Genomic DNA, 22,512 nt, shown 5'->3' with positions numbered 1-22,512 from the left:
CCACCAATGTAATATACGCAATCATCATATGCCAGCAATGACCCTCTGCTATGTACATCGGCCAAACTGGACAGTCCTTACGTAAAAGGATAAATGGACACAAATCAGATATTAGGAATGGCAATATACAAAAACCTGTAGGAGAACACTTCATCCTCCCTGGACACACAATAGCAGATGTAAAGGTAGCCATCCTGCAGCAAAAAACCTTCAGGACCAGACTTCAAAGAGAAACTGCTGAGCTTCAGTTCATTTGCAAATTTGACACCATCACCTCAGGATTAAACAAAGACTGTGAATGGCTAGCCAACTACAAAAGCAGTTTCTCCTCCCTTGGTGTTCACACCTCAACTGCTAGAAGAGGGCCTCATCCTCCCTGATTGAACTAACCTCGTTATCCCTAGGCTGATTCTTGCTTGCATATTTATACCTGCCTCTGGAAATTTCCACTACATGCATCTGACAAAGTGGGTATTCACCCACAAAAGCTTATGCTTCAATATGTCTGTTAGTCTATAAGGTGCCAAAGGACACTTTGCCTCTTTTACAGATCCAGACTAACAAGGCTACCCCTCTGATACATCTCTGGGAACAGTTTTCCAACCAGTTGTGCACCCAACTTTAGGTTCATCTAGACTATATTTCCCTAGTTCGTTTGTGAAAAGATGATGTGAGACAGTATCAAAAGCCTCACTGAAGTCAATATGGAGGCTAAAGGGTTTCCTGCATTAACTTAAGTCACTTAGGGGAAGAGGACAGTTGTTAACCCAAATCCCTACTGCAGGTAACAAGTTTATGTAAGTTTCACCCCTGGGAAACAACACAGACTGGTCTGACCTGATTCAAGAGGCCTAGCAGACAAAGAAATTGTCTGTATAAAGTGACTGTCATGACCTAGAGAGAGAGAGATCACTTGCACTTGATTCACGAACTGACAGAAAACTGTGACCAAGAGAGATAGGCCCTGCAGAGGGCCTGAAGTACTTTAAACCTATCAGGGTCTGCAGGTGGCAAATGGGTGACAGTTGGTGAGCCAGATGTGTATATAGGCTGTTTGTTGTTTTTAAAGGCAAATAGTACTTTGCTTTATGTAAGCTGCCTAGTTACTGGTTAACCCTGTCACTGCCCCTGAGAGAACAGGGCTGCAGGTGCTGAACTAAAGTCAGATCTGCTGAGATAATCACAGTGAATTGCAGGAGTTTGCAGCCTAAGTGCACAGTCTGGAAGAAGTGGATCGCAGGTTCCTGTCCAAGAAGGTGATGGCTAGAGGCCCAAGACCTAACTGGGGGTGCCTCCAAGAGTCAGAGGTGCAGTTAATTCCAGAACTGTTGCGACAGTCTGAATGAACGCTGAAGGACCATTAACATACAAATGGAGTTGCATCAGACAGGCACAATGGAAGACAAACAACTGGATATTAACTTTTAAGAACTAGCAGCCAAGGGAGCAGATCGTATGGAACATGCATAACAGCAACTTGAAACAAAGAATGGAAGTATCAGCATACAGCGATAAGACCTCTGCTGCGCAGTGCAGAGGGAGAGACTGGAATCCTAGACACTTCCAGGCCAGAGAGGCAGGTAATGCTGCCAGCATGGACAGGCATATAAGTTGGCTTTTCCACTTTAACCAAAGGATCCTAAATACCATATTCCAGCTGACTATACGTGCTGGCTTGTTCTGTGTCTCCTCAAAACATATGCTGGTTGTGTGGCTCCTGAGAGCGGCATATCTCCAAAAGGGGTCTAAACTAATTTGGACCCAATGGAGGAGCCCTGACGAGAAATGTGTGCTGAAGCCAGTAACCCAGCCTCAGGGTAACAGGGCTCACCCTTGTAAAAACTGGAGGCCTAGGACTAAAGGGGTAACCTCCCAAAGAGACTGTATGAATGTCAGGGTTATAGTATGCCCTGTGGACATGTGACAAGTGGCTACTGGTTCCCTTGTCCTCAGATGTATCTTGCTGCCCCCTCAAGGAGCACAGACTCTCCTTCTCCCTACACAAGTGGAGCCACCTGAAAGGGGTCTCAATAGCCCCAGCCCTGCGCCTCACCGGTCTGGGTCATGGTGTCCCACACACACGTGCATGAGTGCATTGCACACAAAGCTGTAGCGGTTGGCCGGGTTGTCGTTGAGGCTCTTGCCCAAGTTGGTGTAGGTGAAGTTGTGTGCGGATGGATTCTCAATGGTGTCGATCATGAACTCGGGCTCCCACAGCATGTTAGAGTCAGACGGCTCCACATTGCAGTAGATTGTGTTCTTCACCTTGGAGCAGAAGTCACTGGCAGGGGCAGGAAGGGGAGGTTAGGCACTTCTGCAAACATGCTTCCCACTGCCTTTCACAAGCAATGCTGAGACCCTGGATGAGATCCTTCTGCTCCCTCCCCCAGACCTCCCCTGCAGCCTCTGCAGTGCAGAGGGCTCCAGCTTTTACATGAAGGCTTAAAGGGCTCATTCAAACAAGTTCCTCCGTGAAGAGCCATGCCTGTTCCTTGTTGGGGAAGCCCCTGGAAAATACCAGAGGGGGTTCAGTGACCTAGCCTGGGGCTGCCACTTCCTCTTGCTCTCAGTGCAACTCCTGGAAGATGGAAGTCAACAGTGCTCATCAGCCAGCAGCTTAGCCTTCAGGCACCGCTGTAATAGAGATGGGCCCAGGCAACTACCATTATCCCTGCATGCCCAGCTAGACCTGAGGCAGGGATCCCCCACTGTATATCAATGAGGAAAGAACAGTAGCTGGTGAGGAACAGTGTGTGCAAGATCACAAGCAAAGCTGAGGCCATGGTGTTTCTGAGGGCAGTGCCATTGCATCCAACCTGCCTCAAACTCACCTAAAGAGCTCCCCAAATTTACTCTTGAGGTGACTGCAGGAGGTGTATAGGTCATAGAGGTAGGCCAGGATACAGCGCTCTGCTGAGGAGCCATCGGAGCGGTTCATGCCATGTTTCACCACCCCACACAGACTGTAAAGAGACAAGAAATGCTGCAGCAGCATGAAGGGAAAGCCTGAAGGAGCATGGCATCAGACAGAGGCAGCACCCACCCACTTGAGGGTAGAGCCCTAGGCATGGAGACAGTGCCCTCGGAGAAGAAATCCCTCCCCACCCCCCTGCATGGGACAAAGCTCCAGGCACAGAGATAGCATCTCCAAGGAAGACAGGCCCCAGACCCCACAGCCCGCGTAGGACAAAGACCAGAGAGGAGGCTTCCCCTGCCCAAGAGGGGTGCAGGACTCCCTTACCCTTCGAAGACCTGGGCCATCTGGTCCTGGTTCAGGATAAGGCAGGAGTGGTAGTGCCGCAGCACAGCCACGATGCCTAGGCACAGGCTGGTGGTGTAGCTGCCAACTAGGTCGGAAGATTTCAGCAGCAGCTCTGCCTCCACCACGCTCAGCTCGTTCAGCAACTGCACCCAACAACATAAACCCTTCAGCATCCAGACAGCTCCACCACTACAAACCCTGTCGTTGGGGTACCAGTCAAAGGGAGCCTGTTGGCTAGGCACCAATGCATTCAGGAGCCTGAAAGCTGGGCGAAGCCTGACATCCAGGCCCCAGTCAGTTCAGGGGTCCGCCAGCATTGGGGCGCCAACCAGAAGAAGGTTGCCAGTTGGACACAAGGGTGGGCAGACTGACTTCCTAGATATGGCTCTGACCTTTCGCTACCAGGACCTGCTCAAAATCCCACTTAGCTCATCCACTAACTAGAGTGTAAAAGTCTCAGTTACACCTCCAACTGTAGCAAATTTCCTGAAATATCATCTGGCCTAGTCGGCCACAGCCAGTAACACAGTTTGCCCTGCAGAGTGGCAGGGCCTTCTGAAGGAGGAAACCACCCTTGTTGTTGGAAGGGCTGCCATGAACAGAAAAGAAACCCTCTTGCTCAAGAAAGGCATCACTGCAGCTCAGGGACAAGAACAGTAGCAAGGTTCATTCCAAACAATCCTGAAACCTTTGGAAAAATGATCCTCAAAACCAGAGCCCCAAAGGAGGACTACAGCTTTGTGCCACACACAAGCATACCTCATGCCCACTCCCCAACTGAACACCAGAGAGTCTAAGGCCAGAAGCACCATTATGATCATCTGGCAAGACACAGGCTAGAGACCCTCACTCAGAGATTCCTACATCCAACCCAATAACCTGTCATTGAGCAAGAGCAGATCCTTCAGAAACACACTCAGTCTAGATTTAACATAGATGAACCGCACTCTGGGGAAGCACCTCAGACCCCAGGGCTCACCTGGATGGCAAAGTCAATGAGACCACTGATGTTGAGTGAATACTCCATCAGGTCAAAGATGAACTGCACATGCTGCACCAGAGGCAGATGGTATGACATCCCTAAGGCAAAGCTGGTGATCTGTTCCAAAACATTGCGAGATACCTGCAGGCAGAAAGAGAGAGGCACAAGGGAGTATCAGCCCCTTGCAAAGCTCCATTTGTCAGATCCAAATTACTCTCCCACTGTCTTCTTTGGAGGCTGCTTTCCATGCTGCAGTGGGACAGATACAGCCAGGGCCTAGGTTGGAGACAACTCTCTCCAGAACCCCATACCTGAGAGGTGACCTGGTGCTGATCAAAGTGAGAAAGGTGTTGGAATTTAGCAAAGATATCCTCAGCTGTTGGGAATGCCTCTGGCTTGCTCCTCTTCCTCTTCTGGCCTTCCTCTCCACCTGCCAAAGGCAAGAAATACAGGGAGCCATTATCAGACTACCTTCTTTAGGACACAGAGCCACCCTACAGACAGCCACATGCATCTTCCAATTCCTCAGCAGGGAGCACAGGTCCACCCAACTGCAGGCAAAGTAACCACTGGAACAATTTACCAAGAGTCACGTGGATTCTCCATCACTGGTCATTTTTAAATCAAAATTGGACTTTTTTCTAAAAGCTCTGCTCTAGGAATTCTTTTGGGGCAGTTCCGTGGCCTGTGCTACACAGGAGGTCAGACTACATGATCACAGTGGTTCATTATGCCCTTGGAATCTGTGACTATGAACCAGGGAGCCTCACATTCCCCCCATTAGGACAAAGGGCTTGGGCCAACTCATAAGCGGTCAGGCCCGGCTAGAAGGCAGCAAATTCAACTCCCAGAGATGGGAATCCCTAGTTCAGAATGATGGTCAGGGATGGTGAAGCATCTAATCCATCCCAAATGAGTTAGCTATTCTCTCAGGGGCTCTGACCAGTCACAGTTTAACTGCCCCAATGTAAGTGCTTCCCTTGGGAGACTAGCCACTCTCACTGGGACTCAGCCTCAGAATCCCTCGGCTCAGATTCAAGAGCATCTCATCTCTCCTTTAAAGGAGCATCCTCAACTTAAAAAACATTGGTGTCTGTTGCCCTGGACTGACAGAAATTATAGAAAAGTAGAATGGACTAAATCCCCACCTGGTGTAAATCAATGTAGTTCCATTGACTTCAGTGCAGTTGTGTTAGTTAACATTTTTCAGCGGGTTTCTTGTGTTACAGCACATTGTGTCTAGTCAGTGTCACTGCTTCCCTTGCACACTCAGTCTCCCCTGTGTACAGGTCTCCCAAGGGACCCAACCAGCTGGAAAGGAACACCTTCCTGGGGCAGGGCAGGGCAGGGGAGACCCAGGCTGCACTAACCTGTCTCCGCTGTGCTCTTCCTGTTTAACACCTTCAGAATGTCTTTGGTTATCTTCTTGATGGCATGTCGGGCATCATCTCGCTGTTTCCCAACCCCAAACAGAACCACCAGCCGCTGGTTACATTCGTGACTGCATGACTCCTCCTGGGAACCAAAGGGAGACAACAGCATTAGCTGCTTTCAGGCAAGATGCCAATCGTCTCGTCACACATGGGTCTCTAAGAGGAGAGGGAAGGTGTTGCTGGGAGATGACCCTGGGGAATGGGGAAGCAAAGAACCACCCAGGCGCCCACTCATTCAAGGCATGCACGGTCGTGCTCCTTTCCCTTTCAGTGCTCAAGCTGCAAGGCATCAGGCGTCCCATGTTTGGGTGGAGCTGCAGCAAGGAAATGTGCAGGTCTCATGATGGGAAGGTGGCATGAGCCCAGGTCCGATACCTGGGTGAGAGGGTCGGGGGGAGGTATGCACAGTTCTCATACCTGAGGGATAGGAAAGTGCGTGGCATACTGGATGTGCCGGGGCTGGTCGTATAGAGATGCTAGTGTTCCTTCTGCAGTCTTTTCCTTTAGCAGAGGCTTTGCTTCCTTCTCAGGGTCTGGTTTTTCAGGGGAAGGGCTGGCCTTAGACTCACAGTGCATTGGAGGAGAGAACATCTATGGAGAGAAGACAAGATTGCTGTGGTCCGTGGCCACACATCAATGGTACTGAAAGCAGCCCAAAAGGCTATTCCAGCCCACAGCTGATGAGGAGGGCAAAGCATGGGGACAGCATCCCCCCCACCCCCCAGGACACTGCTCCCAGCCCAGGTAACAGATCCTCCTCCCCAATCTGCACATGAGTACAGCTTCCTAGTACACTTCGTACTGAGAACAAGCAACAGAAAATTAGGAATTCCAGGCTATGATTCTGATGACAACACTCCACAAGAGCCAAGATTAAGGCAAAAGGCCCCCTGGGGGACAATTCAGCCCCAGACACCACAGTTATCCAACACACACCCTGAAAGATAGAAATGGCTGAAAAAAGAAATTTCCCAGAGGTTTCAACAGCAATCGTTCTTAGCACTTATTGTGCATCTTCACTCAAAGTGCTCTCCAAACATGAAAGAATGACTCCCCACAACAAGCTAAGAAACACACAAACTAAGGCAGAAAGGTCAAGTGACTTGCCCAAGGCTGCAGAGCCATTGGATGACATCTCTTCCCCCAGGTAAGAAAGAGTCTCAATGTCACCATCCTTTCGCCACTTTCACCCTTGATACCCTGCACTGCCTCTCAGCAACATCACTCTCACCTCCTGCTCCCTCACCATTCCAAGTGACAAGCAACTGGCCACACCCTCTAGATCCTGGGGTGGTGTCAACCCTGTGAAAGAGGAAATTCAGGGAATGGCACACCCGGTTACACAGCTGGATCCTAGCCTGCCTACATGCTCTCTACCACTCTACTCAAGAGCATTCACAGGCAAGTTGTGTCTACCACACAGACCCAATCGGCCACGACACACAAGCCCTTTTGGCGAGGCCCTTCAATTCCACAGAGGACAGAGTGCACCCAGCAGCAAGTTGATGCACCTCCACATTGGCAAGGTGCCCAACAAAGCATACCTGAGCTACTCACCGAACATCAGGTAGGAGAGGCAAACAGGAACGTACCGAGAAATCAGTCTTCTCCATGTCATCAAAGAGCACACTGGAGCTATGATCAATATCCATGGACTCCGAGAGGCCTGTGTCCTGGGGCCATAAACAAGGGCAGCCATTAATTCTCAGTGCTGCGCTAGGAAACGTGTACACCTCAGAGTTTCCCCACAGCATTGTCCAGCCTACATCCCCAGGCAGAACGAGCCCCCCCGCAGCAATGCTTGTATCAGCCACACTGTTAATACCCCTTTGTTTTCAAATCCTGAGTAGCTTATTCCATGCTACCATATTAGAGCCGGGCTGCACAGCATGAGCAATAGAATCATGGCTCCAGGGCCTTTTCCATGCCACTGGCCCTTTTCAGCTGCTTAGAATTTAATCCTTCACCTTTGGGTTGAAGTTTTATAGGATTAGCCTTGTGGGAGGGAGGCGGCAGGTAGCCACTGCAGGTACTTTGCAGGGGAAGAGTCCAGGATGTCAAGACACTCAGGAAGGAGGACTTGGGAAGGGGCCAAGAGAGCCGGTGCTCCTCACCTCCAGCTTGATGCCACTGTTGCCCATCCCCTCCTTTCTGTCATGCTCCTCGGCGGGGTCATCAAAGGGTGAAGGAGGGCGGGGCCCATGTGAGTCCATGGCCAAGTCACCCCGAGAGATGAGCGTGCACATGTAGATGTTGTGAGAGAAGACATCGTGTCGGATCAGCTCACAGAACAGCAGCACCAGGTTGAAGAACTCCACCCTCTCGCTTCCATTCCCTGGATCAGCTGGAGGCAAAGCAACAGCACATGTAGGAGCAGGTAGCCCTAGCAGAGTCCTCCCTCCAGCACTGCTCTGAGCAAAACAGGCCACCCAGCCCGATATCCAACCCAGGGATGTTCTTTTGCAGGGCTAAAGGAAGAGCTTTCTAGAGGGCCCTCAATCACCCTGCAGGATTCAAGGCAGGACAAGGAAACCACAGTGGGAATCAAGGTCAGAGTACACAGCTGGCAGAGGCAACAGCTAAATGGCTGGGCTCCTCTCCAGTTAGTCTCAGCAGCAGTCACATTTCCTCATCCCTTCCCAATGTCTTGCCGTCTGGGCTGCATCCCCTCCTCTCCAGAGTCCAAGTGGGACTCTTCTGTGTGTCCAGGGCTCAAGGGAGAGGGAAGGCTGGACATTAGCGAGTTCTCATTACGTACTTAGCACAGGAGCCTGAGTGTCGAGGAACTGCATGAGGACGTCCTGGAAGACAGGCGTGCTGGCTGCTGAGAGGGAACCTGAGGAGATGGAGCCTTTCTCATCCACAACTTCAGAATCCCCACATCTCTGCAGAGAGAGACATGAGTCCAGGCTGCTGCCAGGAGGAGAAATTCAGTGTCCCCCACTCCCGAAGACAGACCTTGTCTTTTTAGAGATAATCTCCCACCATAGGAGAAAGCCACTCCTAGGGAACCGTCTCATAACCCACTATGCACAGCCTCTAAGGAGACCTAGTGCTTCTGTATCTGTGCCACAGAGAACCCGAGACACACACAGAGCAGTTCCATGCAGTGGGGTGGTCTCTGGCCTACTATGGGTCAAAGTAAATGCTCATGCTAAAGGCACTAGCACCAAGGGGTCTTTGGCCTCCAGTACTCAGCTAGCAGGCTTCTGCCTATCAATTCTGGAGACACAACCTCACTACACAGTTTTGGGGAGCTCTCCTTTGGAGAAGATCGCCCTTGCTTTAACCCCAGCGACCAACCCAGTAACTACTGCTCTCTTTCCAACTATTAGCTGCTGTTCAAAGACTTCCTAGGGTCCAGCAGGGGCAAGGACTCACCTCGGCCTCTATCTCCGCTTGCCGCTTTTCCAGCAGTTTAGCCACAACCATAGCCCTGTGACGTCCAGAGCGCTTACAGCTCACAGCCCATTCACACAGCAAGGCCACCACTGCGTCATCATCTGGAGAGATCTGTCGGGACACAGACATGATGGTAAAACACTGAACAACAGGTAAGAGTTCAATCGCTCCTGTAGGCACAGGCAGTCAAGACACCAAGGAAGGTGATCAGCAGAAAGACAACCAGCCTGAAATCTGCTCTACTCCTCTCTTCCCAGTACACACAGAACACACACCAAGCCAGAGCCTGAAGCAGGGATTCCACGTTCCATGCAGACCACACAGTGGGGGAACTCCAGCAGCAGCTGCTTGTCTCCATCACACACCCCTGGGAAATCCCAAAGCAGGGCTTTCTTCACAGAATTCCTCCTTTTTGGGGTCAGGTTGGGGCCAAGCTCATCAAGCACATTACCCTAGCCCGTCAGAGACTGCCCTGGCTCCCAGTTTGCTTGTGGGCGCTGATACTGACTGACCTCCAAATCTCTAGTCATTTGGATCCCAGCTATCCAAGACATGCTACTTTCCATGCTCAGCTGTGGTGAAAGAGCATGACCTAGCAGCTCCTGAATTCCAAAGAGCAGCCTGTGGCCCTGAATCCAGCAGGACCAAAGTCAACTGCCTTTGGAAGCTCCCTGCACAGCCTCCCACCTGGTATTAGCATGGGTTGTCATTTCCTGGATGGGTTGTTTAACATTTGGTTTTCGTGTATTTATACAGCATGTTTTTATAGATCAAAGAAACCACCCCCCATCAACGGTAATTCCCATTTCACAGGGGGCTGGGGCTGGGCCTCTGCTCAGGACAGTCATTGTTGGCTGTACGGAAAGCTACTCTGCAGCACCAGACACCACCTCCCCCATGTCTGCACAGGCTCCCCTCCCCAAGAAATACAGGTAGTCCTTACCCTAGGCTCTCACAATGCACACCTCACTCTCTCTACATGGGCTCTCTCCCTAACCCAGGGCTGCGTAGGCACCCCCTCCAATGGAGTTCCAATGTCTTGTCTGCAATGGGCCACTTTTCCTGAGGCACCCAAGTAGCTAGTTCCCTCATGGTGCCAGCTAGACATAAATCTGAAAGAGAACAACCCCCTAGACCAGCCTGCATCCACCACCACAGGGCATCACCAGTGTGGCCCATTACCCACCTCATGACTGTCTTTGCTTGGTCCCAGCCCAAATATCCTGTTGTACAGGGAATCCAAAGAGTTGCTGAAGTCAGATCTCTCAAAGCTGTGACTGTCCAGAACTTCCAGAGTGTGCAGAACCCGGCCAATAGTGAATCCTGGAGCAGGACAGGGAAGGAAAGGGGAGTGTGCATGAGCAAGCATTTGGGCAACTGGTATCACAGACCTCGGAGCACAGGAAGCAAAGCCCCAAATCCCTGCGAGCTCAGAGCTTGGGAAACAGGAGACAAATCCTGTGGTTGGCAGGGGGGAGCTGATCCCCACAGGGCTCCGAGCCTGGGAAAGAGTGAGATCCATCTGCGTTCTCCTCACTGTGGTCAAACGAGCAGAAATGTGGCCAAGAGACAAGCCAAAGAGAGGATGACTGGACACGGAGCTCCTTAGGGCACTGGCTCAGAGTAACACGTCTAATGCTAGGGAGAAGAGATTGCAGATCCTGCAGTAAATTACCTGCAGTGGTTTCCTGGCACTTGTCAAATGACCAGCGGACCTCAACAGCCTGGCCACGCTCCTTTATCTGCTGCTCAATCTCCCGGAGCTTTGCCCGAACCTAAAGGCAAAGGAATTCCATAAACACATGCGAGGGTGGCCAGAAAAAACTTGCAGCACAGAGAGCTGCCAGCAGAACCCAGGGAATGTCAACTGCCCTGCCTGAGGCACAGGGCAAGAGAGATGCCGCCCATCCCCAAGTGGGGCGCTGGCTGCCTCAGGCACAAGGGGGAAGAGATTCTGCCCACCCCCCAGGTCCATGGGTGCCCTGCTTGCAGCACAAAGGGAGGAGAGGCCTCCTGCATCTCTTAGTGCCTCAGCTGCTCAGGCTCAGAAGTGGCAGGAACACAGCCAGAGGTACTGTTGCTTAATATGGAGAGATAAGCCTGAATGGACTGGGGTAGGGTTAACGTCCTGGACCCCCAACACTCCCTCCTTTGAAAGCTGCTCACCTGCTGGGTGAAGGCTGAGTTCCCCCCGGGCATGGGCAGGTTGGAGGGGGCAATAGGCAGATGGTCCAGTGGAGAGCCAGTCTTTATTCTGCTGTCAGTCAGGGAGTAATGCCAGACCAGAGCACTTGGGCAGCACAGGATGATACTCTGCAGACGACAGCCAAAGAAGAAGCACTAAGCATATCCAAGCCTGACTCCTGGGTCCGAGAGCACCCTGCAGGGCTATTCCGAGATTGTACAGATACTCCCCAGCCTCAGCCTCACCACACCCTATGAATAGGCTCCCACCTGAAAGAGCTTTGAAGAAGGAGAGTGTGCTGGGGTACAGAGGTGCCCTCTCCCCCTGCAGGAAGCTACCCAGCATTTGCTGCATTAGCTTACTTAGACTAGACACATTTAAGTAACCAAGGGCAAAACTCCAAGTTGCCTTAGGCCAGTGAGAAGCTGGTGCATGCAACTCATAAAGACCCACAATAACACCACATGAATTTTCCCTGCTGGTCCTGCCATGGCAGTTACATTAATGACACAGAGAGGACTCACTAGCAAATAAATCAGAAGTGTGATGGGGGAATATATGTAGGCCAAATCCAGGAGCCCCAGCGTTTGTTATTCGTTGCTACAGATTCCATAGTCAGACACCCCGCATAATACAAGACAGAGCATTTCACCAAGGGATTCCCGCACCAAGCCCAGGACTTCTGATTCAGGAGGTTTTTAGTAGGCTAGAAAGTCTGACCTCCTTCAGTCACTCACTGCAAGGCAGGCTTTCCACTCTTCTAATCACTATGGCTTGTCTCTGAACTGCTTCCAGTTTTTAAACAACCTTTTTAAAGTGTGGGCACCAGAACAGGACACGCCATCCCAGTAATGCACTCACCACTGCTATATAGCAAGGTAACACCATCTCCCTAGGCCTATATTAAGTCCTACCTTTAAGTCCTTTTCCAAGTCCTGCTTTCCAGAATAAAGTCCCTCATCCTTCAACTGTGACCTACATTCTTCATTCCCAGACTCTGTATTTTGCCATATTAAACTGCATATTGTGCCCAGGGACCCACCCATCATCATTATTTACTATCTCAACTAGTCTGTGTCATCTGCAAACTGTACCAGGAATGATCACTGATAAAAATATTAGATAGTGTTGGGCCAACAACGGATGCCTGTGGGATCCAACCAGAAACACTCTCTTTTAGTGATGATTCCCCGTTCTATCAGCCAGCCAGTTTCTAGTATGTACTGTGCTGATTCTGCATCATACTAATATTTTAACCAGAATGTCTTCTGTTGACCCATCAGAGCTCCAGCCTCCTTCACCATTGATATTAACCCAGCAAAACCCTACCTGTAGAATGCAGCTGAGCCCAAATACCACCGGGCGGTGTTGGGGACAAAGCAGCAAGTCACTGAAGGGACTGGGGGGAGGATTTCCTGCAGCTGGTTGAGGGGCAGGCGTTGAAGGGAGAGCAGCTCCTGTTTGTGCGGATAGGATGTGGGGCAGGTGCCCACCTGTGCCGTCCAGCTGCATGGCAAGCCTGCGGGTACAGAAGTAGGCCAAACGCCTGGACAGGTATGCAGACTGCACGAACTCTCCAGAGTACTGTGGGGAAGAAGGAAAAACCATCCCAGTTCCAAGCAACACTAGAGAAGTCCCCAGAGCCCAGTGCTGTGCAGTGGTGCCTCATGGATAGGGCCACAGCCTCACCCAGATCAAAGGCCTAAACTGCCGGGGAACCCTTGAGAAAAGTGTCATTGCAAAGCCATTTAAGCACCAGTGAGATTCACAGAGCACCACGGACAACATTTCCATTGATCTCAATGTACCCAGACCCAGCCTTCTCAGGACCTTGGGGGTCTAGCTGGAACCAGCCATGGGAGCAGAAGAGAAAAGCCACTTCTATCCAGTTCCATCCAATGAACACACTACTACCATCAAGAGTCCAACTGTTACAGGTAAGGCAGGGACAAGGAGCTGGAACAAAACCCCTTGCAGTAGCAGGAAGTAATGGGATAAGCAGCATTCCCTTCTGGTAGCTGGTGGCTAATGTGGGGGGATGGCACTCAGCTGGGAGAACACCCCAGGCCAGTGAAAGGTGGCTTGCGTTCCCCAGAGCCATGTTGGAGGAGGTAGTTCTCTCCAGAAGCTCACCCGCAGCAGCAGAGGTAAGAGCAGTTTCAACAATTCATCTTCTCCTGGCCGTATCTTCTCAAAGCATTCAAGCACCCAGGTAAGGAATTCATGTCTGTCCAGCATCCCATCCTGGAGACAGACAGACAGAGTGAGAGGACCAAAGGAAGAGCATCCTGGAGTTATTCTACCCCTATTCCTCCTGCTGAGCCACCCAGGGACTCAGGGGTGGAATACATTCTGCAAAAACAAATTACTTCTGAGCCTTGAGTATCCCTTGCAAACCCCATCCCAGCAGCTCCCCTCAACACCTCACCTGGAACATGAACATAGCCAGTTTCTCATTGTAGTCCCATTGTTTCAAAGCGTGCTCCACCTCCTGCGGCATGGGCCCAGATGGTGAACCACAACCCTGCCCAGAGAGCTGCCTATAGAACTCAGAAATCTTCTGCAGCTGCTCTGACAGGTACTTGGTGATGATCTGTGTCCACTCTGGAAGGAAGAGAGAGTCATCCGTGAGTAGGTAAGCAGGAAGAGGCATGGGAGAGGGCTGATCTAGGCAGAGGGAGTGGGAGCCAAAGAGTTCCTGTGATGGAAGGAAAACCACAAAGAAAGAGATAGGCCTGTGGGTTCCAGGGGAAGGTGGAGAGCAAGGGACAAATTCTGAACTGCATTTTAAAGCAGGTCTTTAACACACAAAATACAGGAAGGCAGTTTGCCAGGAAGGAAGATTCCTTAAATGCCTTTGTTGAAGATCTGGCAAGAGCAAACAAATGGAGGGAAACAGAAGGGGACAGGGTCAGGACAGCCTGATGTAGCATCCCCATTAGTGATCTGAGAGATGGGGTCAGCAACATGAGAGTGACATTTCTCAAGTCTCTCAACTGGCTCCCAACCATTTCAGATGCCTGTTCAAGGCCTTGGTCTTAATCTTCAAAGCAATTAATAAAGTATGTCCCAGTTACATTAAAGCCCAAATTTCATTCTATGAACTGTCAAGATATTTTGGCTCCCCTGGGATGATTCAGATCACAAAGCCCAGGACAAGACATGTGAGAGCAGGGAATAAAGCATACTTGAAGAGGTTGAGCTGTGGAAAAAGCTTCCAGAAGAGATCAGGAGATTAAAAAAAAACAATATTCTGTAAACAAACATATTAATCAATCAACCCAATAAAATAAAAAAGCTAGAGTGTTGTCTTTGTCCCAGAAAGAGAGAGGAGCAGAGACTTCATGAAGTCCCTCTTGCTAGTTCTTTTACGTGAAAGTGCTCAGATACTATTGTGATGGACAGCAGTATAAACCATAACAGACAGGCTTTACCATATGCTGCTAATTGGAAGGATCCTGGAACTCCACAGAGGCCAGAGCCATGATCCAAAGAGACCCAGCGAGGCTGGAAACATGCAGGAAATAACAGAATGGGATTCTGCTGTGGGAAATAATACATTTTGGGAGAAATAACCTTAAACCAATCTGTCTAGCTTGGCTAAGACACACCTAAGGGCAGACATAAGAGTCCACAAATATGTTAAAGGTGTAAACACCAAGGAGGGAATGGGGTTCTTCAGGGGAGGAACACACCGGGTGTAAGGAGGAGTCATGAGAGTGAACCGTGAAAGGCTATCACAAAATATTTGTTCACAGTAAGATGTATTTGTTTGTTGTCCAAGGGAACAGGCTGAAGCCCCATTGCCTGGGATGTAACTAGAAGGATGAAAAGAGCAGTCATGATCCAGTAGAAGGAAGCCTGTGCTGCCCCCTCCTGGCTGGAAAGACAAGGTGGGTGAGGTAAAATCTTTTACTGAGCCAACTTTTGTTGGTGAGACAAGCTGAGAGCTCGTCTTCAGGCCACCTCACCCACCTTGTCTCTCTAACACCCTGGGTCCCACCCGGCTACAACCACACTGCATATACCCTGCTGACTAGGGCAAATGTGGCCAAACAGATCTTTTTCATCCTTAACTACCACTATTCTATCGAGGAGGTGCAGACACGAAACCAGGCAAGGAAGAGAAAACCTGGTCTGGGAAAGGCCAGGGCCGCACTCAGGGCACTTACCAATGAAGGGATCAATGACGTGCCGTTTTTTCACCTTAGTTTCTGTTATGGCAGCATAGTAAGCGCAGGTCATTTTGATCAGCCAGGCTGCTCTCATGACTGGAACAGTGTGTTTTGCCAAGTAACCAAAGACCTCCTCCTTCTTACTAAAGATGGGTACCTAGAACCGAACAGAAAAGGGGAAAGCTAGCTTCCGAGGGCCCAGAAAGGAATCACCCCACAATAACATCCTCTGCCACCCTCGTGCCTGGACAACCATGCACGAACTAAGTATCACACAGCTTGCACCATTCCATCAGGACAGTTACAACATAAGGAACGTTTTCCTGGGTCAGCAGGCAACTGTACCAGAGCTCAGTGCAACACATGAGAAATGAAGCAGGACATCGGGCAAAGGCACTGCAGAGAGGCAACAATATATGTCATAAATATAGTTCTTAAGGGAAGGGTGGATAATGAGCCAAGAAGCGTGTAAGTGCCAAAGTTACAAAAGACATACTAACAGCCTGTGAAAACTGAATTTTACCAGCAGGAGCCCTGAACTCCACGACCTGGCAAACTCTAGCCCAGTGGTCGTCAATACACAGACCAAATCCAGACCACCAGATGCTTTTGAATGGACCCCAAAATCTTTTTATTTACTTATTATTATCATTGCTGTTGTTATTTTTATTATTTTCTCTGGAGTCTGGACCTTGATTATACCTGGACTAAGAAATTTGGACCTTGACAAAACATAATTGACTACCTCTGCTCTAGCCTCGACATTATACACTCTGCTGGTACAACAATAGGGACTAAACTTCCCCACCACCACTGCCAGGCTCACAAGCCCCCTATTTATAGTCCCTCCTCTACAGAAGACAGAGCTTTCTTTCCTCATCCAGTCCTGGGAGAATTCATAATTCCAGCTCCCCTATGGTAGCATAAAGGCCTAGCTCCTGAAGCACAGAAATGTAAATGCTCTTCTTAACCAGCTCTCAATACACAGAGCCCTTCTCTGTAAAAAGGCTGCCACAGACACAGGAGTGCGGGAAGTCATTCAGCTAGTTATCACTAGACAATCTCACTACAATTTTTGAGAACTTGAAAACACCATAGCAGCATGAACTATCCTCATCTAAGTATGAGGCCAATAAAGGCAGGCAGCAGCAGTTCCCTTAAAAGCAATCAAAATTCAAACGAAACATTCAAGCTCTACATGCCATGAGACAAGTTTAGCCTTGTCTCTGAATAACTGGGAACCTTAGCTCTATAGCTAGGGAGGACACAGGGAGCCCAAGATGAGTCCTGGACACACACACTGAGAACTATAACCAATCTGATGTGGAGAGAGAACAAATCTCTTCAAACCGCAAAATCTCTACTGCAATCTTCAAAAATAGACAATACCCACACAACCAGGTGAGAGAAGAGCTCAGACAGGACATGTTCTACCTTTTTTGGCAGCCTCACCTGCAACATACCTTTTTAGCCAGGTGAGTGAGGGGCTTAGTCCCAGACAGATCTGTGAACCAGTTGTTTATGGCACTCTGAGAGCGTGCCGTCACCAGCCAGAAATTATCCTTCTGGTTCACCTGAGGTTTCCGTCTTCCCGTGTCAGGCAGCGTGTTGCAGCGCAGCTTCTCTGCAATAATGCTGCTAAAATTTGAACTGATCTGAAAAAGAGATGAGGGTAAGAAGCCTCTCACAGAACTGGGTCCAGTGAGCTACACAATAACCCCTTGTCAGTCTCTGGGAGAGGCTTGGCTTTATTAATTAGTTACATACATTTGCTATTATCCCCAAAGTCCCATTAGCACGAACTTCCAAAACCCAATCACCAAAAACAGCCAATGGCTCCCTTTGCTTCAATCAACAAGAAGACCATCTGCAGCAGGACTGAGAATACCTCAATAAGGGAACTCCTGAATTGCAGCACTCAAATAGCCTGGCTTTAGCACTGCTGGAATGAACGTCTCTAATTCTTTGGCAGAAGAACCCAACACCTGGCACTTACTGACGGCCTTCCATCTAAGGATATCAATGGAAGGGGCACCTGGTGAGCACTCCCGCATTGTATAGGAGGCCAAACTGACGCACAAGCTAGCTCATGACTCCCAGCTTTGTGTTTGCACCAACAAAGAAGTCTGTCTTCCAAACATACACCTTCTTATCCACCACAGCAATGGCACTACATCAAGCCAATACTGATGTTCTAACCTCCTACTTAATTTGCAGCTCATGTGTGAGCCAGTGATCTGTGAGGATGGGGCATCTAGGTACTAGTTATCAACAGCGATGGATAAAGATCTGTGACCACAGGACACCTCGTCACTGACACTGTAGGTCAGGAGCTGAGCAGACTACTCTCCCACCAAGGTTGGGAACATAGAAGGATTGACACTCCTAGAGCTTAGCCTTGGGAAGGTGATAGGCCAGATCATCACAAGAGTGTAAACCTGACCACCCTAGAACTCCTATCTCAAAGACCCTGGCTGTGCATTGTAAAAAGACCAAGATCTAGAACCACCACACTAATCATCACCAGTCTGGGGGCAGAAATCATTAAGAGCAAGGCCTACCCCTAGGAACCGTAGTAAGAGGGACTCAATGCAGTGGAGCTTAGCATCCAAAGCCCTGCAGGGATCTTACCTTAGCTGGATTAAAGTTGACATTTTTGGCAGTGCCATGTTCATCTCCAGAGACTGCCGGCTGATTATTGAAGCCCTGCTTCACATTTAAAGCGGTGAGCTCATCCTGTGCAAGAAAAGGAGTAAGGGAACGCAGCATGGCAGTGCAGCTCTACACAAGCCATGCAGCTCCCCTGGAAACCCAGCCTGGGGGCAAGGGACCAGACAGTGAAAGAAAGCAGGTTATCCTCCCCCCCCCGCGGGACCCTGCCACAGCCCTTACTGAGAGAGGGCAGCTTCCCAGCCCCATCCACCGATCTCCACAGCGACAGGACCCCTCAGCGACGGGGGCTCATCCCCCAACGCCCCCAACCCCGGGCACAGGACCCCTCGGCAACAGGGGGGCTCGTCCGCTGCGCCACCCCTGGGGACAGGACCCCTCGGCGACGGGGCTCATCACCCCCCCCGCGGACAGGACCCCTCGGCGACGGGGGAGCTCGTCCCCCGCGCCCCCCCGGAGACAGGACCCCTCAACAACAGGACTCATCCCCTACCCCGAGCATAGGACCCCAGCAACGGGGGGGGGCTCGTCCTGCACCCCCCCGCGGACAGGACCCCTCGGCGACGGGGCTCATCACCCCCCCCCCGCGGACAGGACCCCTCGGCGACGGGGGAGCTCGTCCCCCGCGCCCCCCCGGAGACAGGACCCCTCAACAACAGGACTCATCCCCTACCCCGAGCATAGGACCCCAGCAACGGGGGGGGGGCTCGTCCTGCACCCCCCCGCGGACAGGACCCCTCGGCGACGGGGCTCATCACCCCCCCCGGAGACAGGACCCCTCAACAACAGGACTCCTCCCCCAACATCCCCTACCCCGAGCACAGGACCCCAGCAACGGGGGGGCTCGTCCTGCGCCCCCCCCCGCAAAGGACCCCTCGGCGACGGGGGGCTCGTCCCCCGACACCCCCGGGTCCCTCAGGCCCGGTCACGCCCCGGCTCGCACCTCCTTCTGCTTGGGGTCCTGCGGGTAGACGTCGGGCGGCCCCAGGCGCGGCCGCTTCAGCGGCCGGTGCTCGTAGCTCAGGATCCCGAAGGCCGCCATCGCCGGGGGGTGGCGGGGCCGGCGAGCCTAGCGGAGAGACGCGGCCGGGCCACAACAAGGAACGGCGGAAGCAGCCGAGCGGGCCCGAGCCGGCCCCGGTGCCCCCGGAAACTGCCGAGCGGGGTCGGAACTTCCCGAGCCGGCCCCGGAACCTGCCGAGCGGAGTCGGAACTTCCCGAGCCGGCCCCGGAACCTGCCGAGCGGAGTCGGAACTTCCCGAGCCGGCCCCGGAAACTGCCGAGTGGGGTCGGAACTTCCCGAGCCGGCCCCGGAACCTGCCGAGCGGAGTCGGAACTTCCCGAGCCGGCCCCGGAAACTGCCGAGCGGAGTCGGAGCCTCCTGAGCCGGCCCCGGTGCCTCCGGAAACTGCCGAGCGGGGTCGGAACTTCCCGAGCCGGCCCCGGAAACCGCCGAGCGGAGTCGGAGCCTCCCGAGCCGGCCCCGGTGCCCCCGGAACCTGCCGAGCGGAGTCGGAGCCTCCCGAGCCGGCCCCGGTGCCCCCGGAACCTGCCGAGCGGAGTCGGAGCCTCCCGAGCCGGCCCCGGAAACTGCCGAGCGAGGTCAGAACTTCCCGAGCCGGCCCCGGAACCTGCCGAGTGGGGTCGGAACTTCCCGAGCCGGCCCCGGAAACTGCCGAGCGGGGTCGGAACTTCCCGAGCCGGCCCCGGAACCTGCCGAGCGGAGTCGGAACTTCCCGAGCCGGCCCCGGAAACTGCCGAGTGGAGTCGGAACTTCCCGAGCCGGCCCCGGAAACCGCCGAGCGGAGTCGGAGCCTCCCGAGCCGGCCCCGGTGCCCCCGGAAACTGCCGAGCGGGGTCGGAACTTCCCGAGCCGGCCCCGGAAACTGCCGAGCGGAGTCGGAACTTCCCGAGCCGGCCCCGGAAACCGCCGAGCGGAGTCGGAGCCTCCCGAGCCGGCCCCGGTGCCCCCGGAACCTGCCGAGCGGAGTCGGAGCCTCCCGAGCCGGCCCCGGTGCCCCCGGAACCTGCCGAGCGGAGTCGGAGCCTCCCGAGCCGGCCCCGGAAACTGCCGAGCGAGGTCAGAACTTCCCGAGCCGGCCCCGGAACCTGCCGAGCGGAGTCGGAACTTCCCGAGCCGGCCCCGGAACCTGCCGAGCGGAGTCGGAGCCTCCCGAGCCGGCCCCGGAACCTGCCGAGCGGAGTCGGAGCCTCCCGAGCCGGCCCCGGAAACTGCCGAGTGGGGTCGGAACTTCCCGAGCCGGCCCCGGAACCTGCCGAGCGGAGTCGGAGCCTCCCGAGCCGGCCCCGGAAACTGCCGAGCGGGGTCGGAGCCTCCCGAGCCGGCCCCGGTGCCCCCGGAAACTGCCGAGCGGGGTCGGAACTTCCCGAGCCGGCCCCGGAAACTGCCGAGTGGGGTCGGAACTTCCCGAGCCGGCCCCGGAAACTGCCGAGCGGAGTCGGAGCCTCCCGAGCCGGCCCCGGTGCCCCCGGAAACTGCCGAGCGGGGTCGGAACTTCCCGAGCCGGCCCCGGAAACTGCCGAGCGGAGTCGGAGCCTCCCGAGCCGGCCCCGGCACCTGCCGAGCGGGGTCGGAGCTTCGGCGGCAGCCCCGGGGGCCGCGGGCTGGGGCGCGGGGAAGGCGGCTCTGAAGCAGGAGTGAAATCGACTCCGACGGCCGGCAGCGTGTTTCCGTTTTCACTGGGGTGCCGTGGAGCCGCCTTCCCCCTCCGGGCCGCCCCGCTGCGACTCGAGCAGCGCCCCCATCCCAGTGCCGGGGGGCGCCGGTCGGGACCGTCTGCTGCACCCGAGCCCCTCCCCCCCAGCCCAGCGCCCCTCCTGCACCCCGAGCCCCCATCCCCCACCCCACACCCCAACCCCCTGCCCAGCCCAGCGCCCCTCCTGCACCCGAGCCCCCATCCCCCACCCCACACCCCAACCCCCTGCCCAGCCCAGAGCCCCTCCTGCACCCGAGCCCCCCCATCACCAGCCCAGAGCCGTGAGGCCACGCTGCAGCTGGGGCCTTGCCAGTGCAGCTGCCAGGTCAGGCCGTGCCTGGCGGCCTACGCTGCCCCGACATGAACTCCCCGGCCGTGGTGGGGCCTGACAAGCTCTGCCCAGGCTGGGCAGCCGCTCGCAGGGAGTTCCCCTGGGCTGCGGAGCGAAGCACGCACTGTGCCTAGCTCCGAGGGCCGCCGAGCCCTAGCAGGCGGGGACGCGGCCTGGGACGGGAAGTAGCAAAGCGCGGAAGCTGAGAATCGGCTGCGGGGTGCCTCAGCAGCGAGCGCTCAGCCCGTGCGGAGCAGTGGCACAGCCGGCTCTGCCGCCGGGCCGCGGATTCCCTCTCCCTCCTCTGCCAGGAAGGAAGCTGGGATGTTCCTGACTCTGATCCTCCTGCTCTCTGGCCGCAGCCAGCGAGCCATGGCCGCCCAGAGCCCGCAAGGTAACGCTCCCGCTCAGCCTTCGCTGGGGCCCAGCTGCCCGCACGCTCCGGGATCCGCTCCCGGCCCTTGTTCTACAGGCCACGTTTGGAGCTCGAGGAACGTGCCTCGCTGACAGGCCACCCCGGGCAAGGCAGGAGGGCAGCGGCATGAGGCTTACCGGGGGGCGACGTGAATATCTAGCAAGGGGGAGGCCATGCTGGCTCTGGAGATTGTGCGCTGTCTGTGGCTTCAGAGCCGTCCCAGCTTCGGCAGCCGTAAACTCATCTCCACCCGATGGCCGTTTGGGGGCCTTTGTGAAGCATTTGGTAAAACTCAGGTCACTTACTCATGGTGCCTTGTCTGCATCACAAGTCACCACCACAAACTGGCCCCTTTGCTCTACCTGAAGGGTCCATGGAGGCTGAATTCACTTCTCCCCCTTAGATCCAGGGGTGGGGGGAAGAGGCTTGCATTGCTGCATCCTCTGTGGCTAGAGGCCATCACTTGGGCACCTCGTTGTGCTACATGTTCTCAAAAATATATTGGCACAAGTGAAGACATTGCTCAAGGGATGACATCTGTCCACATGGCAGTACATGGCGTCCATCAGGGTGTCCATCAGGGGATGGCTCTGTGGGAGTGATGTCTGGCTGCAGGGGCAGTACATGGCATCCGTCAGGGTGATGTCTGGTGTCCATCAGGGTGATGGCTGGGGGGGCGATGTCGAGCCACAGGGCAGTACATGGTGACGGCTGGGGGAGGACATCAGGCCTCAGGGCAGTACGTGCCATCTGTCAGGGTCACAGCTCGGGGGGGTGATGGCTGGCTGCAGGGCAGTACATGGCATCCATCAGGGTCACAGCTCAGGGGGGTGATGGCTGGCTGCAGGGCAGTATGTGGCACCTGTCAAGGTGATGACTCAGGGAGGTGATGGCTGGCTGCAGGGCAGTACGTGGCATCCATCAGGGTCACAGCTCGGGG

General features: G+C 53.9%; 3 protein-coding genes across 12 annotated transcripts in view; 1 reads left to right on the top strand and 2 right to left on the bottom strand.

Annotated features, from left to right (window-relative positions):
• The window catches only part of MED12 (mediator complex subunit 12), a 90,430-nt gene extending 71,148 nt beyond the window's left edge, over positions 1-19,282 (bottom strand). For 6 of the 9 annotated variants that reach the window (XM_038415598.2, XM_043491869.1, XM_043491870.1 and 3 more), the window contains exons 1-21: positions 19,053-19,243; positions 18,071-18,175; positions 16,903-17,094; positions 15,437-15,596; positions 13,693-13,868; positions 13,398-13,508; positions 12,594-12,848; positions 11,246-11,392; positions 10,755-10,854; positions 10,266-10,402; positions 9,059-9,190; positions 8,436-8,562; positions 7,792-8,021; positions 7,270-7,350; positions 6,095-6,268; positions 5,615-5,759; positions 4,556-4,674; positions 4,242-4,385; positions 3,242-3,405; positions 2,832-2,963; positions 2,054-2,281 (exon numbers count right to left, since the gene is read on the bottom strand). In XM_038415598.2, coding sequence (XP_038271526.1) covers positions 2,054-2,281; positions 2,832-2,963; positions 3,242-3,405; positions 4,242-4,385; positions 4,556-4,674; positions 5,615-5,759; positions 6,095-6,268; positions 7,270-7,350; positions 7,792-8,021; positions 8,436-8,562; positions 9,059-9,190; positions 10,266-10,402; positions 10,755-10,854; positions 11,246-11,392; positions 12,594-12,848; positions 13,398-13,508; positions 13,693-13,868; positions 15,437-15,596; positions 16,903-17,094; positions 18,071-18,175; positions 19,053-19,151 — 3,158 coding nt within the window. In that variant the 5' untranslated portion in view covers positions 19,152-19,243. Of the gene's footprint in view, positions 1-2,053; positions 2,282-2,831; positions 2,964-3,241; positions 3,406-4,241; positions 4,386-4,555; positions 4,675-5,614; positions 5,760-6,094; positions 6,269-7,269; positions 7,351-7,791; positions 8,022-8,435; positions 8,563-9,058; positions 9,191-10,265; positions 10,403-10,754; positions 10,855-11,245; positions 11,393-12,593; positions 12,849-13,397; positions 13,509-13,692; positions 13,869-15,436; positions 15,597-16,891; positions 17,095-18,070; positions 18,176-19,052 lie in introns of those variants that run through there. The other 3 variants (XM_043491873.1, XM_043491874.1, XM_038415600.2) reach the window with 3 other exon arrangements.
• Positions 19,179-21,188, bottom strand: LOC119860930 (spidroin-2-like). Its single transcript, XM_038415130.1, has 3 exons — positions 21,176-21,188; positions 19,823-20,851; positions 19,179-19,699 (listed from the first exon to the last, which is right to left on the bottom strand). Exons 1-3 carry the CDS (start codon positions 21,186-21,188, stop codon positions 19,179-19,181), a joined length of 1,563 nt encoding a protein of 520 aa, XP_038271058.1.
• The window catches only part of IL2RG (interleukin 2 receptor subunit gamma), a 27,414-nt gene continuing 25,578 nt past the window's right edge, over positions 20,677-22,512 (top strand). Inside the window, exon 1 of one of the 2 annotated variants that reach the window (XM_038415821.1) lies at positions 20,677-21,551. In XM_038415821.1, coding sequence (XP_038271749.1) covers positions 21,482-21,551 — 70 coding nt within the window. In that variant the 5' untranslated portion in view covers positions 20,677-21,481. The remainder of the gene's footprint in view (positions 21,552-22,512) is intronic. The other variant, XM_043492961.1, reaches the window with a different exon arrangement.

This window comes from Dermochelys coriacea, chromosome 9 (genome assembly GCF_009764565.3).
Source record: "Dermochelys coriacea isolate rDerCor1 chromosome 9, rDerCor1.pri.v4, whole genome shotgun sequence".
In the NCBI taxonomy this organism is placed as follows: domain Eukaryota; kingdom Metazoa; phylum Chordata; order Testudines; family Dermochelyidae; genus Dermochelys; species Dermochelys coriacea.
This window is presented reverse-complemented; position numbering and strand designations above follow the sequence as displayed.